General features: G+C 36.0%; 1 protein-coding gene across 1 annotated transcript in view; it reads left to right on the plus strand.

Moving 5' to 3' along the window:
- The window catches only part of SCP2 (sterol carrier protein 2), a 126,845-nt gene that overhangs the window by 65,828 nt on the left and 35,761 nt on the right, over nucleotides 1-25,256 (plus strand). The window contains exon 11 of the mRNA XM_058552445.1: nucleotides 1,924-2,031. Coding sequence (XP_058408428.1) covers nucleotides 1,924-2,031 — 108 coding nt within the window. The remainder of the gene's footprint in view (nucleotides 1-1,923; nucleotides 2,032-25,256) is intronic.

Below are 25,256 nucleotides of genomic sequence, written 5' to 3' on the forward strand. Positions count from 1 at the left end.
GGCTGAGTAGTATTCCATTGTGTAGGGATATATATACCACATCTTCTTTATCCATTCATCCATTGATGGGCACTTGGGTTGCTTCCATGTCTTGGCTATTGTGAATAATGCTATGATGAACATAGGGGTGCATAAATCTCTTTGAATTGGTGATTTCATATCTTTTGGATAAATACTCAGTAGTGGAATAGCTAGATCATATGGTATTTCTATTTTTAATTTTTTGAGAAATCTCCTTACTATTTTCCATACTGGCTGCACCAATTTGCATTCCCACCAGCAGTGTATGAGGGTTCCCTTTTCTCCACATCCTCTCCAACACTTGTTGTTTCTTGTCTTGTTAATAGCCTCAATGGATGGTTTTTAATCTACAACCTAGATTTAAAGTCAAATTAGAAGTGTTAGGGCCGGCCCCGTGGCTTAGCAGTTAAGTGCGCGTGCTCCACTATTGGCGGCCCGGGTTCGGATCCCGGGCGTGCACCGGCGCACCGCTTCTCCGGCCATGCTGAGGCCACGTCCCACATACAGCAACTAGAAGGATGTGCAACTGTGACATACAACTGTCTACTGGGACTTTGGGGAAAAAAAGGAGGAGGATTGGCAATGGATGTTAGCTCAGAGCTGGTCTTCCTCAGCAAGGAGAGGAGGATTAGCATGGATGTTAGCTCAGGGCTGATCTTCCTCACCAAAAAAAAAAAAAAAAAGGGTTAATCAATAAAATTCTATGATTAGTGTGTTTCATTTTACCAAAAGAGAAACTCTTCAGCTTTTAAAGGCCATAAAATGTATGAGTATTAATTCTAGATCCCCTGCTGTTACCTTGGGCTGGTTACTTAATATCTATGTGTCTATTTCCTCATCTGTAAAATGAGAGTGATAGTACCTACTTCATAGGATTGAGGAGTAAATTATGTAAATATATGTAAAATAATTAGAACAAGGCCTGGCACAGAGTCAGTGCTTAAAAGCTATTAGCCACCTCTGATGGCATCACCACCACCGTTATCATCATTGTTTGGAGATTCTACCTCTCATTATCAGATAAACCATCTGAAAGAATATTTTATATAATGCATGCATTTTTATTTACTTCTTAACCACTTGGAAGAATGACCAGGGAATTGAGAGGAATGTTGAAGCTGCCAAGCATGTGCTGCACGTTTTTTTCTTTTAAGCTTACATTTATGGCTCAACAGTATTTTAAACCACTTCCCTTCATTTCATGAAAGTGCTTTTTTTTTTGCTGTCCTTCTCCCATCCTCCCCCCTGTTTATTAAGAATATTGATATAGGGCCAACCTGGTTGCGTAGTGGTTAAGTTCACACGCTCCACTTCAGCGGCCCATGCTTTGCAAGTTCAGATCCTGGGCGCGGACCTACGGACCACTCACCAAGCCATGTTGTAGCAGCATCCCACATACAAAATAGAGGAAGATAGGCATGGATGTCAGCAAAAAGAAGAAGATTGGCGGTGCATGTTAGCTCAGGGCCAATCTTCCTCACCAAAAAAAAAAAAAAGAATATTGATATAGTATATAACAGTATAGTTGAAAATGGAAATGAATACATTTTGGCAAAATTACAAATTTTTAAAGCTGATATAATTATTATAGCTATTGTATACATTTCAGTTCTTTTTTTCTGGTTCTCTGAATCTCTATTATATTTATAGCAATTTTGGAAGCCAGAGAGCTCTTAGGAATTAATAGGATCTTTGTTTCATGCAGGAAATGTTCTGAAAGTATAAGCCTTTGTTAGTCAACATTTATTACCTAACTTTTAGAAGTGCTTGTATCAATTTGATGTTAGTTTGAGCTGTTAAGAAATGTTTGCTCCAAGAAATTCTTGGCTATTTGGAAGTTAAAAAAATTATTTGTTCCAATGTTATTTTTAACATTTGTGAATATCATTTTTCCTTCTGTAGGACAAGGTGGAAAACTGGTTGACAGAGGAGATAATACTTATGGAGGAAAGTGGGTCATAAATCCTAGTGGTGGATTGATTTCCAAGGGACACCCACTAGGAGCTACAGGTAATATTAAATACAAATTTCATACATTTTTTGTTACATAAAAAGTGTGAATGAGGAGCTGGCCTGTGGCAAAGTGGTTAAGTTCACGTGCTCCACTTTGATGGCCCAGGGTTCGCAGGTTCGGAACCCAGGTGTGAACTGACGTACCACTTGTCAAGCCATGCTGTGGCAGGCGTCCCATATAAAGTAGAGGAGGATGGGCATGGATGTTAGCCCAGGGCCAATCTTCCTCAGCAAAAAGAGGATGATTGGCATCAGATGTTAGCTCAGGGCTGATCTTCCTCACACACACACAAAAAAGTGTGAATGATATAGTCATTGATTTGAATGAAAGATTGTATTCTCTGAACTTGGTAGCCACTGCCTTAAATGATTGTTTAGCCATGGTATTTTTGATTTTCCTTTAAGTATAGTAATAACCTTGATTAATTGATGAGAATTTGAATTAGTTGAAACTCTAAATTCAACAGTATATATTTTTAAAAGTTTGATTATTTTCAGATAGGTATACAACTCAGCTAACAAGATGTTTCCAAATAGAGATTTTGCTAGACCTGCTAGAAAAGCATCATTTGAAATGAGCACATTATTTGTATATGGTTGTATATGTGGTTGGTGTTGCATGGAAATTTTCTTCTCTTAAGAGAACTGGAGTAGAAGTTATGAAATACAAATTTTACTCTACTGCTGACTGGCCATGTGACTATTTTAATTAATTGTCAATTAGTCAATTGATCACTTTGACTCAAAGTTTCCTTAATTGTAAAATGAAGAAATCGTACAAAGCAGTTTCTAAAATAACTTAGCACTAAAATTCTGGGATTTATTTTTATGAAGATAGGTGAGTTTTGTATTTTTTCCATATTGTCTTATATATTAATTTGGTAAAATTTTATATATTTTAAATTTATATTTAAATTAAATATATATAAAATTTAAATTTTAAATTTATAAAATTTATAAATTCTCACAAATTCCAAAATAGAGAAGTTAGAATTAACAGTGTATTCATTACAGCAATTAACTGATTTATTTCCATTTATCACTCAAATTGTAAGCTTATAATCTAGTAGAGAAAATGGATGTACATAGATAGACAGAGAGTAAGAGAGAGATAGGTAGATAGATATGCACACAGATAATTGCAGTTTAAGGTGCCACCTTGCTATTTGTTTTCTGTCTTGTCTGTTCTTTGGTTCTTTTCTTCATGCTATCATTTTATTAATTGGGTTTTTTTTTAGTATTTTATTTTCTCTCTTCTATTGAATTGTTTCTTTTTCTTATTTTTTAGTGTTTGCTCTAGGATTTACAACGTGCATCTTTAATTTACCACAGTTTACCTTCAAATAGTGTTATATCATTTCACATATAATGTAAGGGATTTTTACAACAGCATATTTCCCTGTACCTTCTTTTGTCCTTTGTGATATTACTGTCCTGTGTGTACTTCTAAATGTATTATAAACCCCACAATATACTATTATTATTATTGCTTTAAACAAATCTAATATCTTTCAAAGAAATCTAAAAATGAGGGGAATGAGAGTGATGTCACTGGGAGTGGCAGAATAACAGCATCTGAAAATATTCTTCTTTATAAAAGTACCAAGAACACTTGCAAAAATTGTCAAGATCCACTTTTTTCAGAACTTTGGAAATTAACAAAAGGTTTACAACAATTGGGGGAACATTTATTTAAAAACAAACAAACAGCTGCGTCTCTGTAAGTACAGCAAGCTTTGTGGCATTTTGACTTCCTCTAATACCACCTCATTTTCCCTACCTCCATAGTAGTCTTTAAAACCAACAGCCTGCAATCATGGTGAAAACTAGCAGCCTAGCTGGCACTGGAGGAGTCAAAATGGAGTTGGAGCTCTTTCAAAGTCCCATTGTCAGAGAATAGTCATTATGACCTGTCTGGCAGTTCCCTGGTAAACTTGACTTGAAAGCTTGTCTTTATGTAACCTAACTGAGAACTTTCCCAGTGCAAACAGTATTTTCCTCAGAGTCATTTGTCAAGAACAGTCAGCAACAACTGTTGCCAAAACACTTAAAAGGAAGAGCTGGGGAATGAGATGTTCATAGAGAACTTTGAAAAAATCTGACATATTCCTGGAAATCTAGAATACCAAGTACATACATAAGGCTGTGCATATGCCCAAGGCTGTGTGCATACTCAAGAAAGATCTGAGAAGTTCCTAAGCTCTTACTCTGCCTGATCTTGGGGGCTCTGCACAAGCAGAAAGTAAAGGCTAAGGTGGAGTTGTAAACTGCCTGGCTAAGTGCCCCAGCACACACAGAACCTCAGTGAAGACTGGGAGATTTGTTAGTTCCAGGCATTTAAGGAAATCTCTGTCTAGTCATTAGCTGACCACTAAGCTAACCAAGAAGAAAATTCAGTGGCCAATTGTGACAAAGAATGAGTTTGGAAAAGTTACTAGATCAAAAACAACAACAAACAACTCTGGGAAAGGGGGTGAAACTGATTTCTAGAGTTGCCACATTATGTCAGTTAAAATGTCTAGTTTTCAACAAAAAGCTGTGAGACATCCAAGGAGATGAGAGTATGGCCCACACAGGAAAAAAAAGCAGTCAATAGAAACTGAAGAAGCTCAAACAATTGATTTGCTAAAGACTTTAAATCAGGTATTTAAGTATGTTCAAAGAACTGAAGGAAGCTATATATAAAGAACTAAGGGAAAGTATAACAATGTTTCACCAAATAGAGAATATCAATTACTAGATAGAAATTAGAGAAGAGAAGCAAATAAATTCTGGAGTTGAGAAGTATAGTAACTGAAATGAACAATTCTCTAGAGGGGCTCGACACCAGATTTGAGCAGGCAGAAGAAAAAATCAGTGAACTTTAAGACTTTAAGATAGGTGAATTGAGATTATCCAGTCTGAGGAACAGGGAAAAAAAAAAAGAATGAAGAAAAATGAAGAGAGCCTCAGAGACCTGTGGGACACCAGCAACAGTAGCAACATATACATAATGATGGTCCCAGAAGGAGGGGAGAGAAAGGGGCGTATTTGAAGAAATAATGGCTGATAACTCCTTAAACTTGAGGAAAAAAACATTAAGATAACATATGCAAGAAGTACAACAAACTTTAAGGACGGATACCTCAAAGAGATCTACACCTAGACACGTCATATTCAAACTGTTGGAAGCAAAAGACAAAAAGAATATTGAGAGCAACAACAAAGAAGCGACTCATCATGTACAAGAGATCGTCAATAAGACTCACCAGCTGATTTCTCTTCAGAAGCCATTGAGGTAGTGTGATGAAAGAAACTGCCAACCAAGAATTCTGTATTCAGCAAAACTGTCCTTAAAAAATGAAGGAGAAATTAAGATATTCCCAGATAAACAAAAACTGAGAATTTATCACTAGCAGACCTCCCCTACAAGAAATACTTTATAAAGAGAGTCACTCAGACTGAAACGAAAGAGCACTAGACAGTGAAATAAAGAGCACATGAAGAAATTAATAGCACTGGTAAATATAACTACATTGGTAAATATAAAAGACAATATAAGTGTATTTTTTGTTACTTTTCCCCCTCCTATCTGATTTAAAATACAACTGCATAAAGTAATAGCCTGAGTTGATAGGCATACAATGTATAAAGATATAATTTGTATGACAATAATAACACAAAGGAGGAAGAGGGAATAGAGCTATATAGGAGCAAATTTTTTGTATACTATTGAAATTGTTGGTATTAATCCGAACTAGATTGCTATAAATTAAGGTGTTAATTGTAATTCCTAGAGCAACCACTAAGAAAATAACTAAAAAATATGTAGTAAAAGAAATAACAAAGAATTAAAATGGTCCACTAGAAAATACCTATTTAACACAAAAGAATGAAATACATAATGGAGAGATAGAGGGATAAAAAAGACAGAAGTTCAAGAGAATGAGAAGACAGGCCACAGACTGGGAGAAGATATTTGCAAAAGACACATCTACTGAAGGACTATTATCTAAAATATACAAAGAACTCCTAAAAGTAGACAAGAAAAAAATGAACAATCTGCTTAAAAAATGGGCAAAAGACCCAAACAGACACCTCACTAAAGAAGATATACAGATGGCAAATAAGCATATGGAAAGATCCTCAACATTATATGTCATTAGGAAATTGTAAATTAAAACAACAGTGAGATACCACTACCTACCTATTAGAATGTCCAAAATCCAAAACGGTTGGATTGGACCAACCAAATGACAAATGTTGTCAGTTTCTTACAAAATGAAACATCCTCCTACCATACAATCCGGCACTTGTGCTTCTTGGCATTTACCAAAATGAGTTGAAGACTTATATCCACACAAAAACCTGCACATGGATGTTTATAGCAGCTTTACTTAAAATTGCCAAAATTAAGAGGCAACCAAAATGTCTTTCAGTAGGTGAATGGATAAATAAACAGTGGTACATGCAGACAATGGAATATTATTCAGTGCTTAAAAAAAAATTAGCTATCAAGTGATGCAAAGACATGGAGGAACCTTAAATTCATATTGCTCAGTGAAAGAAGCCGATCTGAAAAGGCTACATACTGTATGATTCCAACATATGACATTCTGGAAAAGGCAAAACTGTGGGAACAGTAAAAAGATTAGAGATTAGGGGAGAGGGAGGGATGAATAGGTAGAACACGGAGGATTTTTCTGTATCATACTATAATGGTGGCTGCATGCCACAGACATTTGTCAAATGTATACAACACCAAGAGCAAACCCTAACGTAAACTATGAACTTTGGGTAATAATGATATGTCAGTGTAGGTTCATCATTTGTAACAAATGTACCACTCTGGGGCAGGACGTTGATAGTGGGGGAAGCTATGCATATGTGTGGGGCAGGGAGTATATGGGAAATTTCTGTACTTTTCGCTATATTTTGCTATGAACCTAAAACTGCTCTAAAAAGTAAAGTGTATGTTTAGACAAAAGTTAGTCTCTATTAACATACATTTATGTTAGATGATAGGTAATGGAAGAGAGGAAAACAAAAATAATCGGTTTAATATATACAAATATATTAATGTCAAAGCAAGGAAGATAGTCCTATTGAACTATTAAAGTCCTTTTTCTGCTACATGTCACTAACAATTAAGTCCTTATTTCCGTTAACTTGTAGGTAGTTATAGCTGGTATTTATAATTTCTTTCTTCTACTACCCATACCATATTCCTTTTGCCCTTTGTAAGCACCTCATTCATAGTTTCTTACCTGGTAATGTGACTCAAACCTTCATTCCTGAATAATCTGTGCCCTTAGTAGTCCTGCTTCTTTCGGTTATTGTAGTAAAAATTAGCAAAACTTTTACTACAAGACATGGGAGTGCTAAGAGGAACCCCATAGCATCTTTTGAGTTCCAGGCTAATCCTTTTTGTCCTCATTGTGTAGTAGCAACCCAGTATTCTCATGATAATCAGGTCAATCACCTGATTGACTTAACCCTTCTTCACCTCTTAGTTCAGTGTCATGTGGAGCCCAGTAGCCAGGTGGCAGTCTCTGCTTGCTTCCACTTCAGTGGAACCATTGCTGTGTCTATGACTTCTAAACCAGCGAGTCCCAAGTTTCGGGAATGGCAAATAAAAATTTTACTAGTGAATCATTATGGATAATAGTGAGAGGAGCCACTCCCTTTTTTATCCTTGGTTCCAAGGAGATTTGTGTATCCTGCCTATTGAAAAACAGCATCATTGATTCAAAGTATGTTCCACATTTTGGAGGATATTTCCCCAGCCCTGCAAAGTATTGCTGGCACCATTATAGAGTCTTCAAAAGGCCTTTACATTATTCTATCAGACCAACTGCTTCAGGGTGAGAGGCTGTTAAATGAGCTTCTTAATCAGAGAAATACTATGTGGAATGTTGGCAGATCCAGCACAAAGATCAAGGATAAAACCCTAGGGGATATAAAAATTAAAGGTGTAGGTGGAGAAGAAGAGACATTTAAGAATAATGAGAAGAAATGATCATTTATCCAAGGGAGGAGAGTGTTTCGAAAGAAAGAGGTCAGGGCAGAAAAGTTACATCAATAAAGAATGGAAAGTGTCCTTTGGATTTGACTATTATCAAGACATTGGCAGCCTTGGAGCAATTTTAGTAAAATGTTTTGCGTGGAAGCACATGGGAATTCAGAACAAATTAGAAGTGAGAACGTGATGTTTTCACATTCTTTGGATAAACACCCAGCAGTGGAACAGTTGGATCGTATGGTAGTTCTATCCTTGATTTTTTGAGGAATCTCCATACTGTTTTCCATAGTGGCTACACCAGTTTGCACTCCCACCAGCAGTGTATGAGAGTTCCGTTCTCTCCACATCCTCTCCAACACTTGTTGTTTCCTGTCTTGTTAATTATAGCCATTCTGACGGGGTGAGGTGATATCTCATTGTAGTTTTGATTTGCATTTCCCTGATAATTAATGATACTGAACATCTTTTCATGTGCCTGTTGGCCATCTGTGTATCTTCTTTGGAGAAATGTCTGTTCAGGTCATGAGAACATAATGTAATCCATGCAGAAATAGAAGTATAATGATGTACACCTGAAATTTTTACAATGTTATAAACCAATGTTACTGCAATAAACAAACAAAAAAAAGATAAAAAAAAAAAAGGAAGTGAGAACGTGGCAACAATAGTGCTGATAAGCTTTTAGGAGTAGTGGCTGTGAATGGAAAGGGATATGTAAGGGCTGTACCTCAATTGCAGGTATGTGTTCTGTATGAAGTCTTGGATTTGATCTTAGCCTGTTCACTCTTTTCAGTATATAGTTTTGTTGATCCTACTTTTTTTATCTGTAAAATGGGAAGACAATATAGTATCCACCTTGTAGGGCTGTTCTGTGGATTAAATGAGGAAACATGTTTACGTAAAGTGTAGAGCAGAGTTCCCAAAACAATAATTGCTAGTATTCTCCTCTCACCATTTCTGCAAAAGGAAGCCATAATGGATCCAGATAACTGTTGTTATTAATAAAGCCCTTGTTTGATTCACAGCATGAAAAATAATTTTTAACCATTTTGGGAAAAGAACATTCTTTTTTTTTTTTTTTTTAAAGATTTTATTTATTTATTTTTGCCCCCAAAGCCCCAGTAGATAGTTGTATGTCACAGCTGTACATCCTTCTAGTTGCTGTACGTGGGACGCGGCCTCAACATGACGGGAGAAGCGGTGCGTGGTGCACGCCCAGGATCCGAACCCGGGCCGCCAGCAGCGGAGGGCGCGCACCCAACCGCCAAGCCACGGGGCCGGCCCAAGAACATTCTTTAATTTGTAAAGAAAATAATTTTCCTTCTAGTATGACAGCCTCAAGGAATCAATATCTCTAGTAAATATTGTGCCCAGTGCTACATTGACATTATTTTTCAACTACTTTTCTGCCTTTGATAAATAGACTAAACTGTTTCCTTTATCCCTCAAAAGAATTAGGTCACACTTCAGTGTTGATTTTGTTGCTAATGGGACATAGAGAAGTCAGGGTGATAATAAACGTTTCTGTGGTATGGTCACTGAAGCCTTAAAGGGTTACAGTTTACATTTGAGACAGTGATTTAAATTCTCCTTTCAGACAGCTTCATTGCTCTCATATAGGAAACTTCTGTTTCATCAAGAGATGAATGTGACATTTCAGTTAGTTGTTTTTATTGACACATAACTTTTTTCTCCTCTGAAAGAACATGCTTTTACTATCATTGACTTGTTTGCCATTCTGAGATATTTTTGTTCTGCCATCCACTGAAACACTCAGAAATCATGCTTTGTAGTAACAATATGATTTTTTCATATCCATAGTCTTTCTTAAAATTGAAGTATAATTTTCATGCAATAAAATGCACTGTTCTTATAAAAAACAGTTGTTTTTAGCAGCACTATTCATAATAGCCAAAAAGGTGGAGACAACCCAGATGTCTTTCATCAGCTGTTGAATGGATAAACAAAATGTGGTATATTCATACAATGGAATATTCTTCGGCCATAAAAGCAATGAAGTACTGACACATGCTACAACACAGATGAACTTTGAAAACATTTTGCTAAGTGAAATAAGGCAGTCACAAAATACCACATGTTATATGATTCCATTTATATGAAATGATCAGAGTAAACAAACCTATAGAAACAGAAAGTAGATTAGTAATGGTTTAGAACTGGGAGATAGAAGAGTGATAGCTAAAGAGTATGGGATTTCTTTTTGAGGTAATGAATATGTTCTAAAATTGATTGTGGTGATGGTTGCAGTTACCTGTGAATATACTAAAAACCATTGAATTGTAAGCTTTAAATGGATGATTGGTTTTGACAGTTGTATACATCCATGTAACTACCAGCCAAAATAAGATATAGAACATTTCCATTACCCCAGAAAGTTCCATTTTGTCTGTTTCCAGTAAATCCCCTGAATTCCCTTCTCCCACTCTCCTGCCCCCTCCCCCTCAACCAGGATAAGACTTTTTGACTTCTATCATTGTAGATTAGTTTTTCTGATCCTAGAACTTCGTATAAATGGAATCATACAGTGTGTATATGTACTCTTTTGTGTCTGGCTTCCTTCACTCAGTGGAAGGTAAGATTTATCTAATTTTTTTTTTTGTATCAGTGGTTCATTCTTTTTTATTGCTAAATAGTATTCCATTGTTTAAATATACCAGTTTGTTTATCCATTTTCCTGTTGATAGACATTTGAGTTTTTTTCCTGTTCACAGCTATTATGAGTAAGGATGCTATGAACATTTTTGTACAAATTTATTTGTGAACATACCTTTTGCATTTCTCTTGGGTTAATAACTCAGAGTGAAAGTGACAGGTCATAGGGCAGATGTATGTTTAACATTATAAGAAACTGCCAAATAGTTCTCCAAAGGATTGTCATATGCTTTTAATATTATAGCTGGATGACAAATTTTAACCTTTAATAAGTCTTTCTCTTCCTGTTTACCCTTAGTTCTATTCCTCAGAGTCAACTCCTTTTAACATTTCTTTTGTATTTTTCCAAAAATTGTTATGCCTATACAAATACATCCGTATATGTGTATTTATACAATCTTTATGTATGTGTGTATATGTGTATATTTATCGCACTGTAGACTTTTTTTAACTTATATCTTAAAAAATCTTTTTATATTATTGCTTGTAGATGGTCTTTATCCTTTTTAATGCCTACATAGTATTCTCATTGTAAGAAATTTACCTAGTCATTTACTTACTGGTTTCAATAAGATATATAGGTGTCAAGTTTGTTACAAACAATGCTGCAATTGTGTCTTTGCATACTTTTTCAAGTATACTCATAGGATAAATTCCAAACAGTGGTTTCACAATGTCACTAGGATATAGTGTATTTAGAGGATAGTAAATATTTAAAAATTGCTGGATTTTGCCAAGTTTTCTTCAAAAAAGATTATACCAATGTGTATTCCCAACAATAGAGCATGAGAGTGCTTCTTTTTCTACAATCTTGTCAACACTGATTTTTTTTTTTTTAATCAAATGTAAACAATTTTGCCAATCTTGGCAGGTCATCCAATTTTTTCCCTTGTGGACTAAAAAGCTAACCTAAAACACCTCAGGAAGATAGAATTTACCCAATTTTTAAATACTTCAAAGAGAGACTCACATGTTCCGCAGTATCCTTTTAAAACCCTTTCCAATATTTGAGTCTACGCTGTTGGTAAAATTTTCCTCTTATCATCAGTCTCTGAAGGATATATCGTATTTGGTGGTGGTGTAGCATTTGGTGGGAAAAACTTAAAAATCTTGATGACTTGATTGGTAGTCTGAATAAGGATGAGGAATTATTGAAGAGTAAATGTTTACTTGCTACATATTGAGGATTTGGATGTATTTCAAGTAAATATAACATATAACTATTAGCCATAGCCCAAGAAAGAATTCCAACTCCTGGAAAATATATCAGAATGACAGCTCTGCGTAGTTTAATATTTTTGCCTTGGTTACTTGGATAACAAACTGCAATCGTTTTCTAAGAGAATCAGAAAATGGTCAAGTAAGTGCTTCCAAAACATGCTGAGTTAAGATGGGATGGCGAGGGTTTAAGATTCGGTATTAGTTTAATTGTAAGATATTGCTCCTTTGGTGGGAACTCAGTATTGGAGTTAGCTTTAAAATTTATAGTTCTATGTTTTTGGTTTCTGATTTTAACTTGTTCAGATCTGGGTGAAAAAAAGCTTCTAGCTGCCGTAATAGTACCCATAATAGAAGAAAAAGATAGACTTAAGCATTTGAATCAAATCTTTTGTTCACTGTCAGTTTAAAAACATGAATTCCTGGGGCCGGCCCCGTGGCTTAGCGGTTAAGTGTGCGTGCTCCGCTGCTGGCGGCCCGGGTTCGGAACCCCGGGCGCGAATCGCGGGCGTGCACCGAGGCACTGCTTCTCCGGCCATGCTGAGGCCGCGTCCCACATACAGCAACTAGAAGGATGTGCAGCTATGACATACAACTATCTACTGGGGCTTTGGGGGGAAAATAAATAAATAAATAAAATCTTTAAAAAAAAAAAAGAAAACATGAATTCCTTTTAGATTTTCCAATTAGAAAAATCACATTAAACCTGAGGTGGTTTTTTTTTTTTTTTTTTTTTTGGTTTACTTTGCGGTGGTCATATGACAAAAAACAAATTAATGTCCAAATAATAGTATCATATTTTATTCCAATTTTTAACGTGCTTTCACATATATTGTGCAACACTTACTGAACGCTTGTTTAAAATTAAGTAAAATTTGACTTTAGCTTATTCTTAGCTATCTCTGATTTTTGAAAATACATATTAATGTCTGTGATCTGCTGGAAGGGCATGAAAGTGCCCTTGAGAGAAAGCTCCTGATAAGGGATTGTTACTTTGAAGTTGGAAGCTGGTTATTTAGTTTGGCCTTTTACCAATTCAGCCTGGCATTTAGTGCCTTTCCAGTATGGCTTCAACCTAGTTTTAGGTCCTGATCTTCCATTTTTCAGTCCGTGAAAGTTCAACAAATGCTTATTGTGTGCCCACCTTATCCTTAGGTGATGTAGGTAACTGATTCTCGATATGGAGTCTACTGATGGACTGATTCAGAATCTCCTGTAGCTCTTAAAAAGAAGTATTCCTGCCCTACCCTTGGAAATTCTGATTCCTAGGTCTGGTTGATCCTAACAATTTATATATTTTTTAAAGTTCCCCAAAGAGCTCTCATGCACAGCCAGGGTGGGACTAGGATACACAAGGTAACCCTTGCCCTCTGGAAGCATACAAGAGGCAGATAATGTAGTAACACAAATAATTATAATACAAGGCAGGTTTAAGTGCCATAGGCAAAGCACAAATCAGAACTACGAAGAGAAGAAAAACGGAAGGGGGAATGACAAGGGTGAAGATTTATCAAATACCCACTGTGTACCAGGTTCTGTGCTAGCCCTTACATCTAGTAGGGTTTTGGGGGAGGAGATGCAGAAAGAGGAAGCATGTGTAAACTAAACTGGACTATTTGCTTTTACCAGAAGTGTTTAATGCCTTCTCACCTCTACAAACACTATCTTTGCTGTTTTCTCAATAATAACAACAGCAAATACTTATACAGTGCTAGTGCTGGGTACTGTTCTAAGTATTCTTCAGGTGTAAATGTATCTAATTCTCAAATCTATTTTTATATTTTATAGAAGAGGAAAATAGAGGCACAAAGTAACTTGCTCAGAGTCACCAAGCTAGAGAGTAGCAAAGCTAGGATTTGAACCCAGGCGGTGTATTTCTAGAGTTCAAGCTCTTAACCACTACACTCTACTTCAAAGCCCTTTCCTCAGTAGAAACGCCCATCTTCAAAATCCGTCTCAAGTGTTATCTTTCTTATGAAGCTTTTCCTGATTTCTTGATCCTTTCATAGATTGAATTAGTCTTTCCCCTTTCTGGACTCTTGTTATATTTTGTCAGTACTTCTCTTTTGACACTTATGCTTGTAGTATGTGTTATAATTATTTATGGCTTTTTAAAAATATCCCCTATTTGACTACAAGTCTGTGAGGGCAAGATCCATATTTCATTTCTCTCTGTACCCTAAACAGTGCCCAGTACAAGACTTTGCACATGTAAAGAGGATAGTTGAATAAATGAATTGCTCCTTTAACATCTGAAAGGTGGTATGGGGCAGAGGGAATAAACTTGTTTAGTGTGGTAAGAATTGGCATCATCGGGAAGAATTTATGGGAAGGTAGATTTGGGGCTGATACAGAAAAGAACTTTCTAACATGGCTTCTCAAAAGTGAAGTAGGTTGCCTCCTAAGAGAGTGCATTACCTATCACACAGACTGTGCACGAGAAATAGAAGTAACAACTTGAAAGGAATGTTGTAAGGGGAATTGCCCACCTGTTAGGGCCTTAGATTTGATGAACTCTTAGATCCTTTCTAATTCTAAGATGCTCTGATTCCCTAATGGGATGTAATTTTTTTTCCTGAATTCATACAGTTCTTGATTTTTTAAAAAATTTAAGTATAGTTGACATACAATATTGTATTAGTTTCAGTATACAACATAGTGATTCATAGTTCTTGATGTTTTTAATGGTACATATATTATTCTTTTTTTTTTTTTTGATAATTTCATTTTATTTATTTTTTCCTCCCAAAGCCCCAGTAGATAGTTGTATGTCATAGATGCACATCCTTCTAGTTGCTGTATGTGGGACGCGGCCTCAGTGTGGCCGGAGAAGCAGTGCCTGGGTGCGCGCCCGGGATCCAAACCCGGGCCACCAGTACCGGAGCGCTCTCACTTAACCGCTAAGCCACTGGGCCGGCCCACATATATTATTCTAACATGTGATTTTTGTTTATATGTTTCATTACTTTTAAAGGTATTCTAAACTTTTAGGGTTTAAGGAACTGGATGAAAATGAAATGAGAGTAAATGGGATTTTAGCCAGAGGACCTGGTATACTCAAACCATGGCTTGGCTCTTCTACTCTAAAAGAGGTTACCAAAAGAAATACATCCTAGGACGTTGACTGGCAAGACCTCAGTCCAATTCTGACTCTAAAAAGTCAGTAAGTCAGTAAGGGCTCAATAGCTTTTTATTGAAGCATTTATTTCACTTTCCAGCATATTCTACAGGCCACCCATCCTCATTCCCATTGCCCAGAATTTTGCATTTTTACCACTGTGATGTGAGGAGAGGTAAGATTTATCATTAGACTTGAATGAACACTCTCCAGTGCCAGGAGAAATGGAGCCCAAGAGAGGGTGTTTATTCTTGATACTGTTCCCAGGTGGAGATAGCTAGGAGCAAGTACTGGTTTTTATTGCTCTTGCCAAGTAAAAAGAATAGAGAGAAGGAAGATCATGTCTATGTACCCCATATTTTATTTTATTATTTTAACAGTTTTATTGAGGTAAAATTAACATATAATCAACTTCTGACCCATGAACAAAGTATATATCTCCATTTATTTAGGTCTTCTTTCACTTTTCCCAGCAATGTATTCTAGTTTTCACTGTATAGGTCTTACATATCTTTTGTCAGATTTATCTCATTTTTTCATTTTTTTTAATGTTCAATTCATTTTTTTATTGATGTCATAATAGTTTATAACATTGTGAAATTTTAGTTGTACATTATTGTTTGTCAGTCAGCATATAAATGCGTCCCCTCTCCCCTTGTGCCCACCCCCCAACCCCCTTCCCCCTGGTAACCACCAAACTGTTCTCTCTGTCCATGTGTTAGTTTATCTTCCACATATGAGTGAAATCATACGGTGTTTGTCTTTCTCTGTCTGGCTTATTTCGGTTAACATGATACCTTCCAGGTCCATCCATGTTGTTGCAAATGGGATGATTTTGTCTTTTTTATGGCTGCATAGTATTCCATTGTATATATATACCACATCTTCTTGATCCAATCCTCAGTCGAGGGACACTTGGGTTGCTTCCACTTCTTGGCTATAGTGAATAATGCTGCAATGAACTTAGGGGCACATAAGCCTCTTTGGATTGTTGATTTCAGGTTCTTTGGATAGATACCCAGTAGTGGGATAGCTGGATCATAAGATATTTCTATTTTTAATTCTTTGAGGAATCTCTATACTGTTTTCCATAGAGGCTGCACCAGTTTGCATTCCAACCAGCAGTGAATTAGGGTTCCGATTTCTCCACAACGTCTCTAACATTTGTTAGTTTTTGTCTTGGTGATTATAGCCATTCTCATGGTGTAAGGTGATATCTTAGTGTAGTTTTGATTTGCATTTCCCTGATGATTAGTGATGTTGAACATCTTTTCATGTGCCTATCAGCCATCTGTATATCTTCCTTGGAAAAGTGTCTTTTCATATCCTCTGCCTATTTTTTGATCAGGTTGTTTGTTTTTTTGTTGTTCAGTTGTGTGAGTTCTTTATATATTATGGAGATTAACCTCTTGTCGGATATATGATTTGCAAATATTTTCTCCCAGATGGTGGGTTGTCTTTTCATTTTGATCCTGGTTTCATTTGCCTTGCAGAAGCTCTTTAGTCTGATGAAGTCCCACTTGTTTATTTTTTCTTTTGTTTCCCTTGTCTAAGTAGACATGGAATTCGAAAAGATCCCTCTATGACCCATGTCAAATAGTGTACTGCCTATATTTTCTTCCAGGAATTTTATTGTTTCAGGTCTTAGCTTCAAGTCTTTGATCCATTTTAAGTTAATTTTTGTGTGTGGCAAAAGAAAATAGTCTACTTTGATTGTTTTGCATGTGGCTGTCCAGTTTTCCCAGCACCATTTATTGAAGACACTTTCCTTTCTCCATTGTATGTTCTTAGCTGCTTGTCAAAGATTAGCTGTCCGTAGATGTGTGATTTTATTTCTGGGCTTTCAGTTCTGTCCCGTTGATCTGTGTGTCTGTTTTTGTACCAGTACCATGCTATTTTAATTATTATAGCTTTGTAATATATTTTGAAGTCAGGGATTGTGATGCCTCCAGCTTTGTTCTTTTTTCTCAGGATTGCTTTAGCTATTCGGGATCTTTTATTGCCCCATATGAATTTTAGTATTCTTTGTTCTATTTCCGTGAAAAATGTCATTGGGATTCTGATTAGGATTGCATTGAAGCTGTAGATTGCTTTAGGTAGTATGGACATTTTAACTATGTTTGTTCTTCCAGTCCATGTACGTGGGATATCTTTCCATTTTTTTGTGTCATCATTGATTTCTTTCAATAATGTCTTACAGTTTTCATTGTATAGGTCTTTCACCTCCTTGGTTAAATTTATTCCTAGATATTTTATTCTTTTTGTTGTGATTGTAAATGCGATTGTCTTCTTGAGTTCTCCATTAGTTCATTATTGAGTATAGAAATACAACTGATTTTTGTAAGTGGATTTTGTACCCTGCAACTTTGCTGTAGTTGATTATTTCTAATAGTTTTCCAATGGATTCTTTAGGGTTTTCTATATATAAAATCATGTCGTCTGCAAACAGCGAGTTTCATTTGTTCATTGCCTATTTGGTTTCCTTTTATTCCTTTTTCTTGCCTAAGTGTTCTGGCCAAAACCTCCAGTACTATGTTGAGTAAGAGTGGCGAGAGTGGGCACCCTTATCTTGTTCCTGTTCTCAGAGGAATGGCTTTCAGTTTTTCCCCGTTGAGTATGATGTTGGCTGTGGGTTTGTCGTATATGGCCTTTATTATGTTGAGGTATTTTCCTTCTGTACCCATTTTGTTGAGAGTTTTTAATCATGAAAGGATGTTGGATCTTGTCAAATGCTTTCTCTGCATCTATTGAGATGATCATGTGGTTTTTATTCCTCGTTTTGTTAATGTGGTATGTCACATTGATTGATTTGTGGATGTTGAACCATCCGTGTGTCCCTGGTGTAAATCCCACTTGATCATGGTGTATGATCTTTTTAATGTATTGCCGTATTCAGTTTGCCAATATTTTATTGAGGATTTTTGCATCTTTGTTTGTCAGCAATGTTGGCCTGTAATTTTCTTTCTTTGTATTGTCCTTGTCTTGCTTTGGTATCAGGGTGATGTTGGCCTTGTAGAATGTGTTAGGAAGTGTTCCATCTTCCTTTATTTTTTGGAATAGTTTGAGAAGGATAGGTATTAAGTCTTCTTTGAATGTTTGGTAAAATTCTCCAGAGAAGCCATCTGGTTGTGGACTTTTATTTTTTGGGAGGTTTTTGATTATTGTTTCAAACTCTTTACTTGTGATTAGTCTATTCAGATTCTCTATTTCTTCTTGATTCAGTTTTGGGAGGTTGTATGAGTCTAAGAATTTATCTATTTCTTCTAGATTGTCCAATTTGTTGGCATATAGTTTTTCATGGTATTCTCTTATAGTCCTTTGTATTTCTGTGGTATCCATTGTAATTTCTCCTCTTTCATATCTAATTTTATTGATTTGAGCCTTCTCTCTTTTTTTCTTAGTGAGTCTGGCTAAGGGTTCATCAATTTTGTTTATTTTCTCAAAGAACCAGCTGTTTGTTTCATTGATCCCTTTTACTGTTTGTTTGGTTTCAATTTCATTTATTTCTGCTCTAATTTTTATTATTTCCCTCCTTCTGCTGACTTTGGGAGGGAAAGTTTGTTCTTCTTTTTCTAATTCTGTTATGTGTAGTTTAAGGTTGCTTATTTGGGATTTTTCTTGTTTGTTAAGGTGGGCTTGTAGTGCTATGAGTTTCCCTCTCAGGATTGCTTTTGCTACATCCCATATGAGTTGGTATGGTGTATTTTCATTTTCATTTGTCTCCAGATATGTTTTGATTTCTCCTTTAATTCTTTCAGTCATCCATTGGTTGTTCAGTAGCATGTTGTTTAGTCTCCACATCTTTGTCACTTTCCCAGTTTTTTGTTATAGTTGATTTCTAGTTTCATAGCCTTATGGTTGGAAAAGATGCTTGTTATGATTTCAATCTTGTCAAATTTATAGAGGCTTGCTTTGTTTCCCAACATATGGTCTATCCTTGAGAATGTTCCATGCACGCTTGAGAAGCAGGTGTAATCTGCTGTGTTTGGATGGAGTGCTCTCTATATATCTATTAAGTCTATCTCATCTAGTTTTTCATTTAAGTCCACTATTTCCTTATTGACTTTCTGTCTGGATGATCTATCCATTGATAGACGTAAGAGGGATGTTAAGATCCCCAGTATTATGTTGTTGTTGTTAATATCTCCTTTTAGGTTTGTTAATTCTTGCTTTATGTACTTTGGTTCTCCTGTGTTGGGTGCATATATATTGATAAGTGATATGTATTCTTGGTGGAGTGTCTCTTTTATCATTGTATATTGCCCCTCTTTGTCTCTCATTACCTCTTTTATCTTGAAGTCTACTTTGTCTGATATAAGTATGGCAACACCTGCTTTCTTTTGTTTGCCATTAGCTTGGAGTATTTTCTTCCGTCCTTTCACTCTGAGCCTGTGTTTGTCTTTAGAGCTGAGATGTGGTTCCTGGATGCAGCATATTTTTGGATCTTCTTTTTTAATCCATCCCGCCACCTTGTGTCTTTTGATTGGCGAATTCAAACCATTTACATTTAGAGTGATTATTGATATATGAGGGCTTATTGTTGCTATTTTATCGCTCATTTTCTGGTTCTTTTGCATTTCCTTTGTTTCTCATCCTGTGTGTTTTGGATTACCAATTCAGTTTGGTGGTTCTGTCCAATGGTTTTCTTAGTTTTCTCTTTATTTATCGTATGTGTCTCTGTTCTGATTATTTGTTTAGTAGTTACCATGAGGTTTGTATTAAAAATCTCGTAGATGAGATCGTCCATTTTCTGATAGCCTCTTATTTCCTTAGACTAAGTCGATTCCATCCTTCCCCTTCTAAGTTATTATTGTCACAACTTATTCCATCTTGTGTTGTGAGTTTGTTTAAAGTGATGAGGTTATATTTATTTTTGGTGTTTTCCTTCCCTTAATCTGTGATGTTATAACTAAGTGTTTGCTAACGTATCCTGATAGAGAGGTGCAATTTTTCTGATTTTATCTACCTGTTTTTCTCCTTGTTCAAAGCTTTGTATCCCCTTTCTCTCTTTTTTTTTTTTCAGGCATGAGGGCCTTTTTGAGCATTTCTTGTAGTGGGCGTCTTGTGGCAATGAAGTCCCTTAGCTTTTGTTTATCTGGGATAGTTGTTATTTCTCCATCATACCTGAAGGATATTTTCACTGGATAGAGTATTCTTGGCTGAGAGTTTTTGTTTTTCAGAATTTTGAATATATCATTCCACTCTCTCCTAGCCTGTAAAGTTTCTGCCCAGAAATCGGGTGAGAGCCTGATAGGAATTCCTTTGTACATTATTTTTTTTGTCTTGCTGCCTTTAATATTTTTTCTTTATCATTGACTTTTGCCAGCTTGACTACATATGCCTTGGAGAGGGTCTTTTAATGTTGATATATTTAGGAGATCTGCTGACTTCATTCACTTGTATTTCCAGCTCCTTCCCCAGGTTTGGGAAGTTCTCAGCTGTTATTTCTTTTCTTTTTTTTTTTTTTTTTGAGAAAAATTGGCTCTGTGCTAACATCTGTTGCCAATCTTCCCCTTTTTTTCTTTTTGCTCCCCAAAGCCCAGTACATAGTTGTGTATCATAGTTGTAGAGTTGTAGCTCTTCTATATGGGATGCCGCCTCAGCATGGCTTGATGAGAGGTGAGTAGGTCCGTGCCCAGGATCCGAACTGGTGAGCCCCAGGCCACCGAAGTGGAACGTGCAAACTTAACCGCTGCACCACTGGGCCGGCCCCTCAGCTATTATTTCTTTGAACAAGCTCTCTGCTCCTTTTTCCCCTCTCTTCTCCCTCTGGAATACCTATAATCCTTATGTGGCATTTCCTAATTGAGTCAGATATTTCTCAGAGAACTTCTTCATTTCTTTTTAGTCTTAGTTCTCTCTCCTCCTCCATCTGGAGCATTTATGCATTCCTGTCTTCAATATTGCTAATTCTTTCCTCCATATTGTCAGCTCTGTTCTTTAAAGATTCCAGATTTTTCTTTATCTCCTCTGTTGTGTTTTTCATCTCCAACATTTCTGATTTTTCTTTATAGCTTCAATCTCTTTTGTGAAGAAGTTCCTGATTTCATTGAATTGTCTATCTATATTTTCTTGTAATTTGTTGAGCTATTTTATGATAGCTATTTTGAATTCTCTGTCATTAGGTTATAAATTTCTGTGCCTTCAGGATTGATTTCTGGGTGCTTGTCATTTTTCTTCTGGTCTGGAAATTTAATATATTTTCCATACTGCTTGAGGGCATGGGCTTATTTTTCCTTGTGCTGAAAATATCTAGTTGCAGCTTCCACCTGCCACGACTGGCAGGGTCAAGAGCTGTGTATTCTGAGCCCGCTGCAATCTGCGGGTGTTCTGGCCGACCAGCTGTGCTGGTACTCTGGGTGGAGGGAGGGGCTCTTTCTTTTGCCTACCCAATCCTGGGGGCTTCTCGCTCTTCCCTCACTATCTGCTCTCCTGGGGTGCTAGCTTGATGAAGATACCCCCACAACAGTTTGGCCCCCTCCGTATGGGAATTTCCCACAGGCTGTGAGAGAACTTGGAGGAGAGGAGCTCTCGTTACCTTGTTCCACTTCCTCCAGGGGTTCCAGCACCTCCACCTTCAGATGTAACGCTGCGTGGGTCTCTCAGACATCTTTTGTGTTGTTTGAATGTCCTCTGTTAGCATATGAACGTCTTTTTTGTTGTATCTTAGTGGGGGAGAGTCTAAGGGGAAAAGTTCACTCTGCCGTGATGCTGATGTCACTCAGTATTTCGTATTTTTGATGCTATTGTAAATGCTAGTTTTTCAGTTTCAATATTTCATTGCTAATATATAGAAATACAATTGATTTTTATATATTCATCTCATATTCTTGCTAAAATTCACTTATTAATTCTAGTAGCTCTTAAAAAAACTCCGTCAGGTTTTTGATATAGACAATTCTATGATCTGTAAGACAGTTTTATGTTTTCCCCTTCATCATTATGAAATGGTCTTCTTTCCCTGGCAAGTCTTTGCTCTCAAATCTACTGTGACTGTTTTAACATAGCCACTCCAGCTTTCAAATTTTAACTAATGTTAACATGGTATATCTTTTTCTATTCTTTTACTTTTAACCTATTTGTGACTTTATATTTAAAGTGCATTGGCAGCGTTTAGTTGGATCTTGCTTTTTTTCTCTACTCTATCAATCTCTGCATTTAATTGGGATGTTTAGACCATTTACATTGGATGTGATTTTTAACATGATTACGTTTGAGTCTGTCTTGGTATTTGTGTTCTCTTTGTCTCAGCTGTTCTTTATTTCTTTTTTCCTTTTTTTTTTATTTTTTACCTTTTTTGGGATTAATTGAATATTTTTTATGACTTCATTTTATCTTTATCTTATCATAGTCTATCTTCAAGTGATATTATACCACTTCACTAATAGTAAAAGAACCTTATAATAGTATACCTGCATTTCTTCTGTCCAGGCCTTGTAATACTGTTGTTGTGAATTTTTATTTTACATGTGTTATAAACCCCACAAGAAATTTCTTTTTTTTTGCTTCAACAATTATCTTTTAAAGAGATTTAAACAGTAAGGAAGAAACCTTATTTATCCAGGAAATTACCACTTCCAGTACTCTTCATTCCTTTGTGTAAATCCATATTTCCGTGTGCTGTCATTTTCCTTCTGCCTAAAGGACTTCAACATTTCTTATAGTGTGGGTATTGCAGTATGGTGATGAATTCTTTCAGCTTTGTATGTCTGAAAATGTCTTTATATTACTTTTGTTTTTGAAAGATATTTTACATTTGGTAGCATTATAGGTGGAAAATTTTTTAACTTTTGGAGGAAAAAACTGCTCTTACGTAAGTATGCGTCCTTCAATGTATGCTGAATCCATTAAAGCTTTTTGCCCTTTGAAACTCAACACACCTTTTCTTTCTCAAAAAGCCCACCTCCAATAATAGAAAAACATGCTTTTTTATGTTGTTTATACTAAGTCCTTTAGATGTATAATTTGAAACTAAAGCTGAGTTATAACTTTTTTGTACTTCCTGTCTTAATGGTATAGGAAGAGTTATGGGTTCAAGGAAACAGAGGAAGAAAGGACCTCAGGTAGTATCTCAAAATGCTATCCCCTGTAGTTTTTCCATTCTGTGGTTTTCCATGGCACTTAGTATTTATCTTTATTAGCACTTTATATTACACTGTGAGTTCTTTGTATCTTCATTGCTTAGTGGAGTGTTTGGTACATGTTTGAATGGTTTATTTTTAGTAGCAACCAGACTATATACCTATGTAGCTGAGTCCTAGGCTAGTTATTTTTACATAAAAAGATTGACTATCTTGTTAGGAAATTTTTGCAGCAAGATATCACTAAAATGAAGTAATCAGGTGACAAAAATTTTTTTTCCCTTCATCAGAGGCATTACTGTTTGAATATACTGCTTTGAGGGATGCCCATTCCTATATCCATCCACAATTTATAAGTATATGATATTCATATTTGATAGTTTGTTTTTTCCAGGCAGAGGAAAAATATGGTTTTCAATTCAGTGCCAGAAATTATCCAAGAAAGGAAAATTAAAAAAAATTTTTTCTCAGATAGTTTATGCTTTCATAACTGGTTGCTACGCCTTCTTGGCAAGTGGATCTTTGACACCAACTTTTGACTTCCACCCTTCACAGATCTAGATTTTAGAAATATAAAAAACGCCAGTTTATTCTGAAAGTAGGCAACCAGAAAGCTGAGATAATCAGTATGTTTTCCCACTGACAGTCATCTTTTGTCAAAAGCAAATAAATGACAAGAAAATAAGTTGATAATATGGATCTTTATTCCCTCCCTCCCTTCTTCCTTTTTTGCCACATATGAGATAGCATAGAGATTTATTGCAGTGTACCAGATCTACTACAGTATCAATGGTATGGTGCGATTGAAATTATTGCAAAATCTGGAAGTACTTCCAGTATTCATTCATGTTCTCTCTCTCTCTCCCTCTCTCCCTCCCCGCCTCTCTCTCTCTCACTCTCATATTGACTGTCTTGAGCACTCTCTGGCCTCACTCACTTAACTTTCTATTCCTTAAGTAGGCCATGTTCCTTTTTTGCACATGCTCATCTCACTTCTTGAAGCATTCTTAGAATTCCTCCTTTTTGCCTGGCTAGGTCCTCTTTATTCATAGGACTTCAGTTGAGATCTCCATTCATCTGGGAATCATTGTTTGATCTTCCAAGCTGTGCTAGATAGTCCTCTGTGTGCTTGTAGCACCTGTGCTAATGCCTGTGATAGCATTATCAGACCGTATTGTGAATGCCTGCATCTTTATATCTCAGACTGTCAGCTTCATGAGGGAAAAGACCATGCCTGTCTTGTTTATTGATGGATCTTCTGAGCCTTGTGCAATGTCTGGCACATAATAGGCGTTCAGTAAATATTTGTTGGATGGAAGGGTAGATAAATATCTAATTGGTTGCTTGCATTTTTTACCAGGATTATATAATAAGCATTTTCTTAGATTGTTAAGAACTTTATAAACATTATTTAAAATAGGAACAAAGTACTCTGTCATATGGCTAGCTCATAATATATATATAACCATTCCCCAGTTATTTTACTTCTAGATTATCTAGTTTTTCACTGTTACAACAATGTGATGAACAGATACTTTTGTGTGTAAAACTTTGCCTCTGCTTGATTATTTCCACAGAATGGTTTTCAAGGCATTTTAAAGGCTCTTTATAATTTTGTACATTGCTTTCCAAAAAAGGTTGTACCAGTTTGAACTTTCACCAGTACCATATGGAGGTGGCTGTCTTGCCATAGTCTCCCTAGCTTTGATTAGTCCCATTTTAAAACATCTTTACCAATTTGATTGGTTAAAAATGGTATCTTTTTGTTTGATTTGATCAAGGTGAGGTTAAATGTTTTCTCAAATATTTATAAACTATGTATATTTATTCTTTTGTGAAGAAAACTAGCAGTATTTCCCCACTCATGTATATATAAGACCAGTTTGAATAGTTTTTTTTTGGTCTTACATATTCACTGAATGTTTAAGCTTTTTATATGGCAGATTTATAGTAAAATTGTTTGCCCCATAGTTTGGATATATTAGTAAAATCAGTCACTTTGACCTTCCTCATTAATATTCAAAATGTTCACAATTCAAAAAATCATTACAAGGGATTACCTATTTTAAAACAGTGTTTAAGATCTATATTCTGTAAATATGTAGACACTGCTTGGAAATAGGAAGTGGCA

Source organism: Diceros bicornis, chromosome 13 (genome assembly GCF_020826845.1).
Source record: "Diceros bicornis minor isolate mBicDic1 chromosome 13, mDicBic1.mat.cur, whole genome shotgun sequence".
Taxonomy (NCBI): Eukaryota; Metazoa; Chordata; class Mammalia; order Perissodactyla; family Rhinocerotidae; genus Diceros; species Diceros bicornis.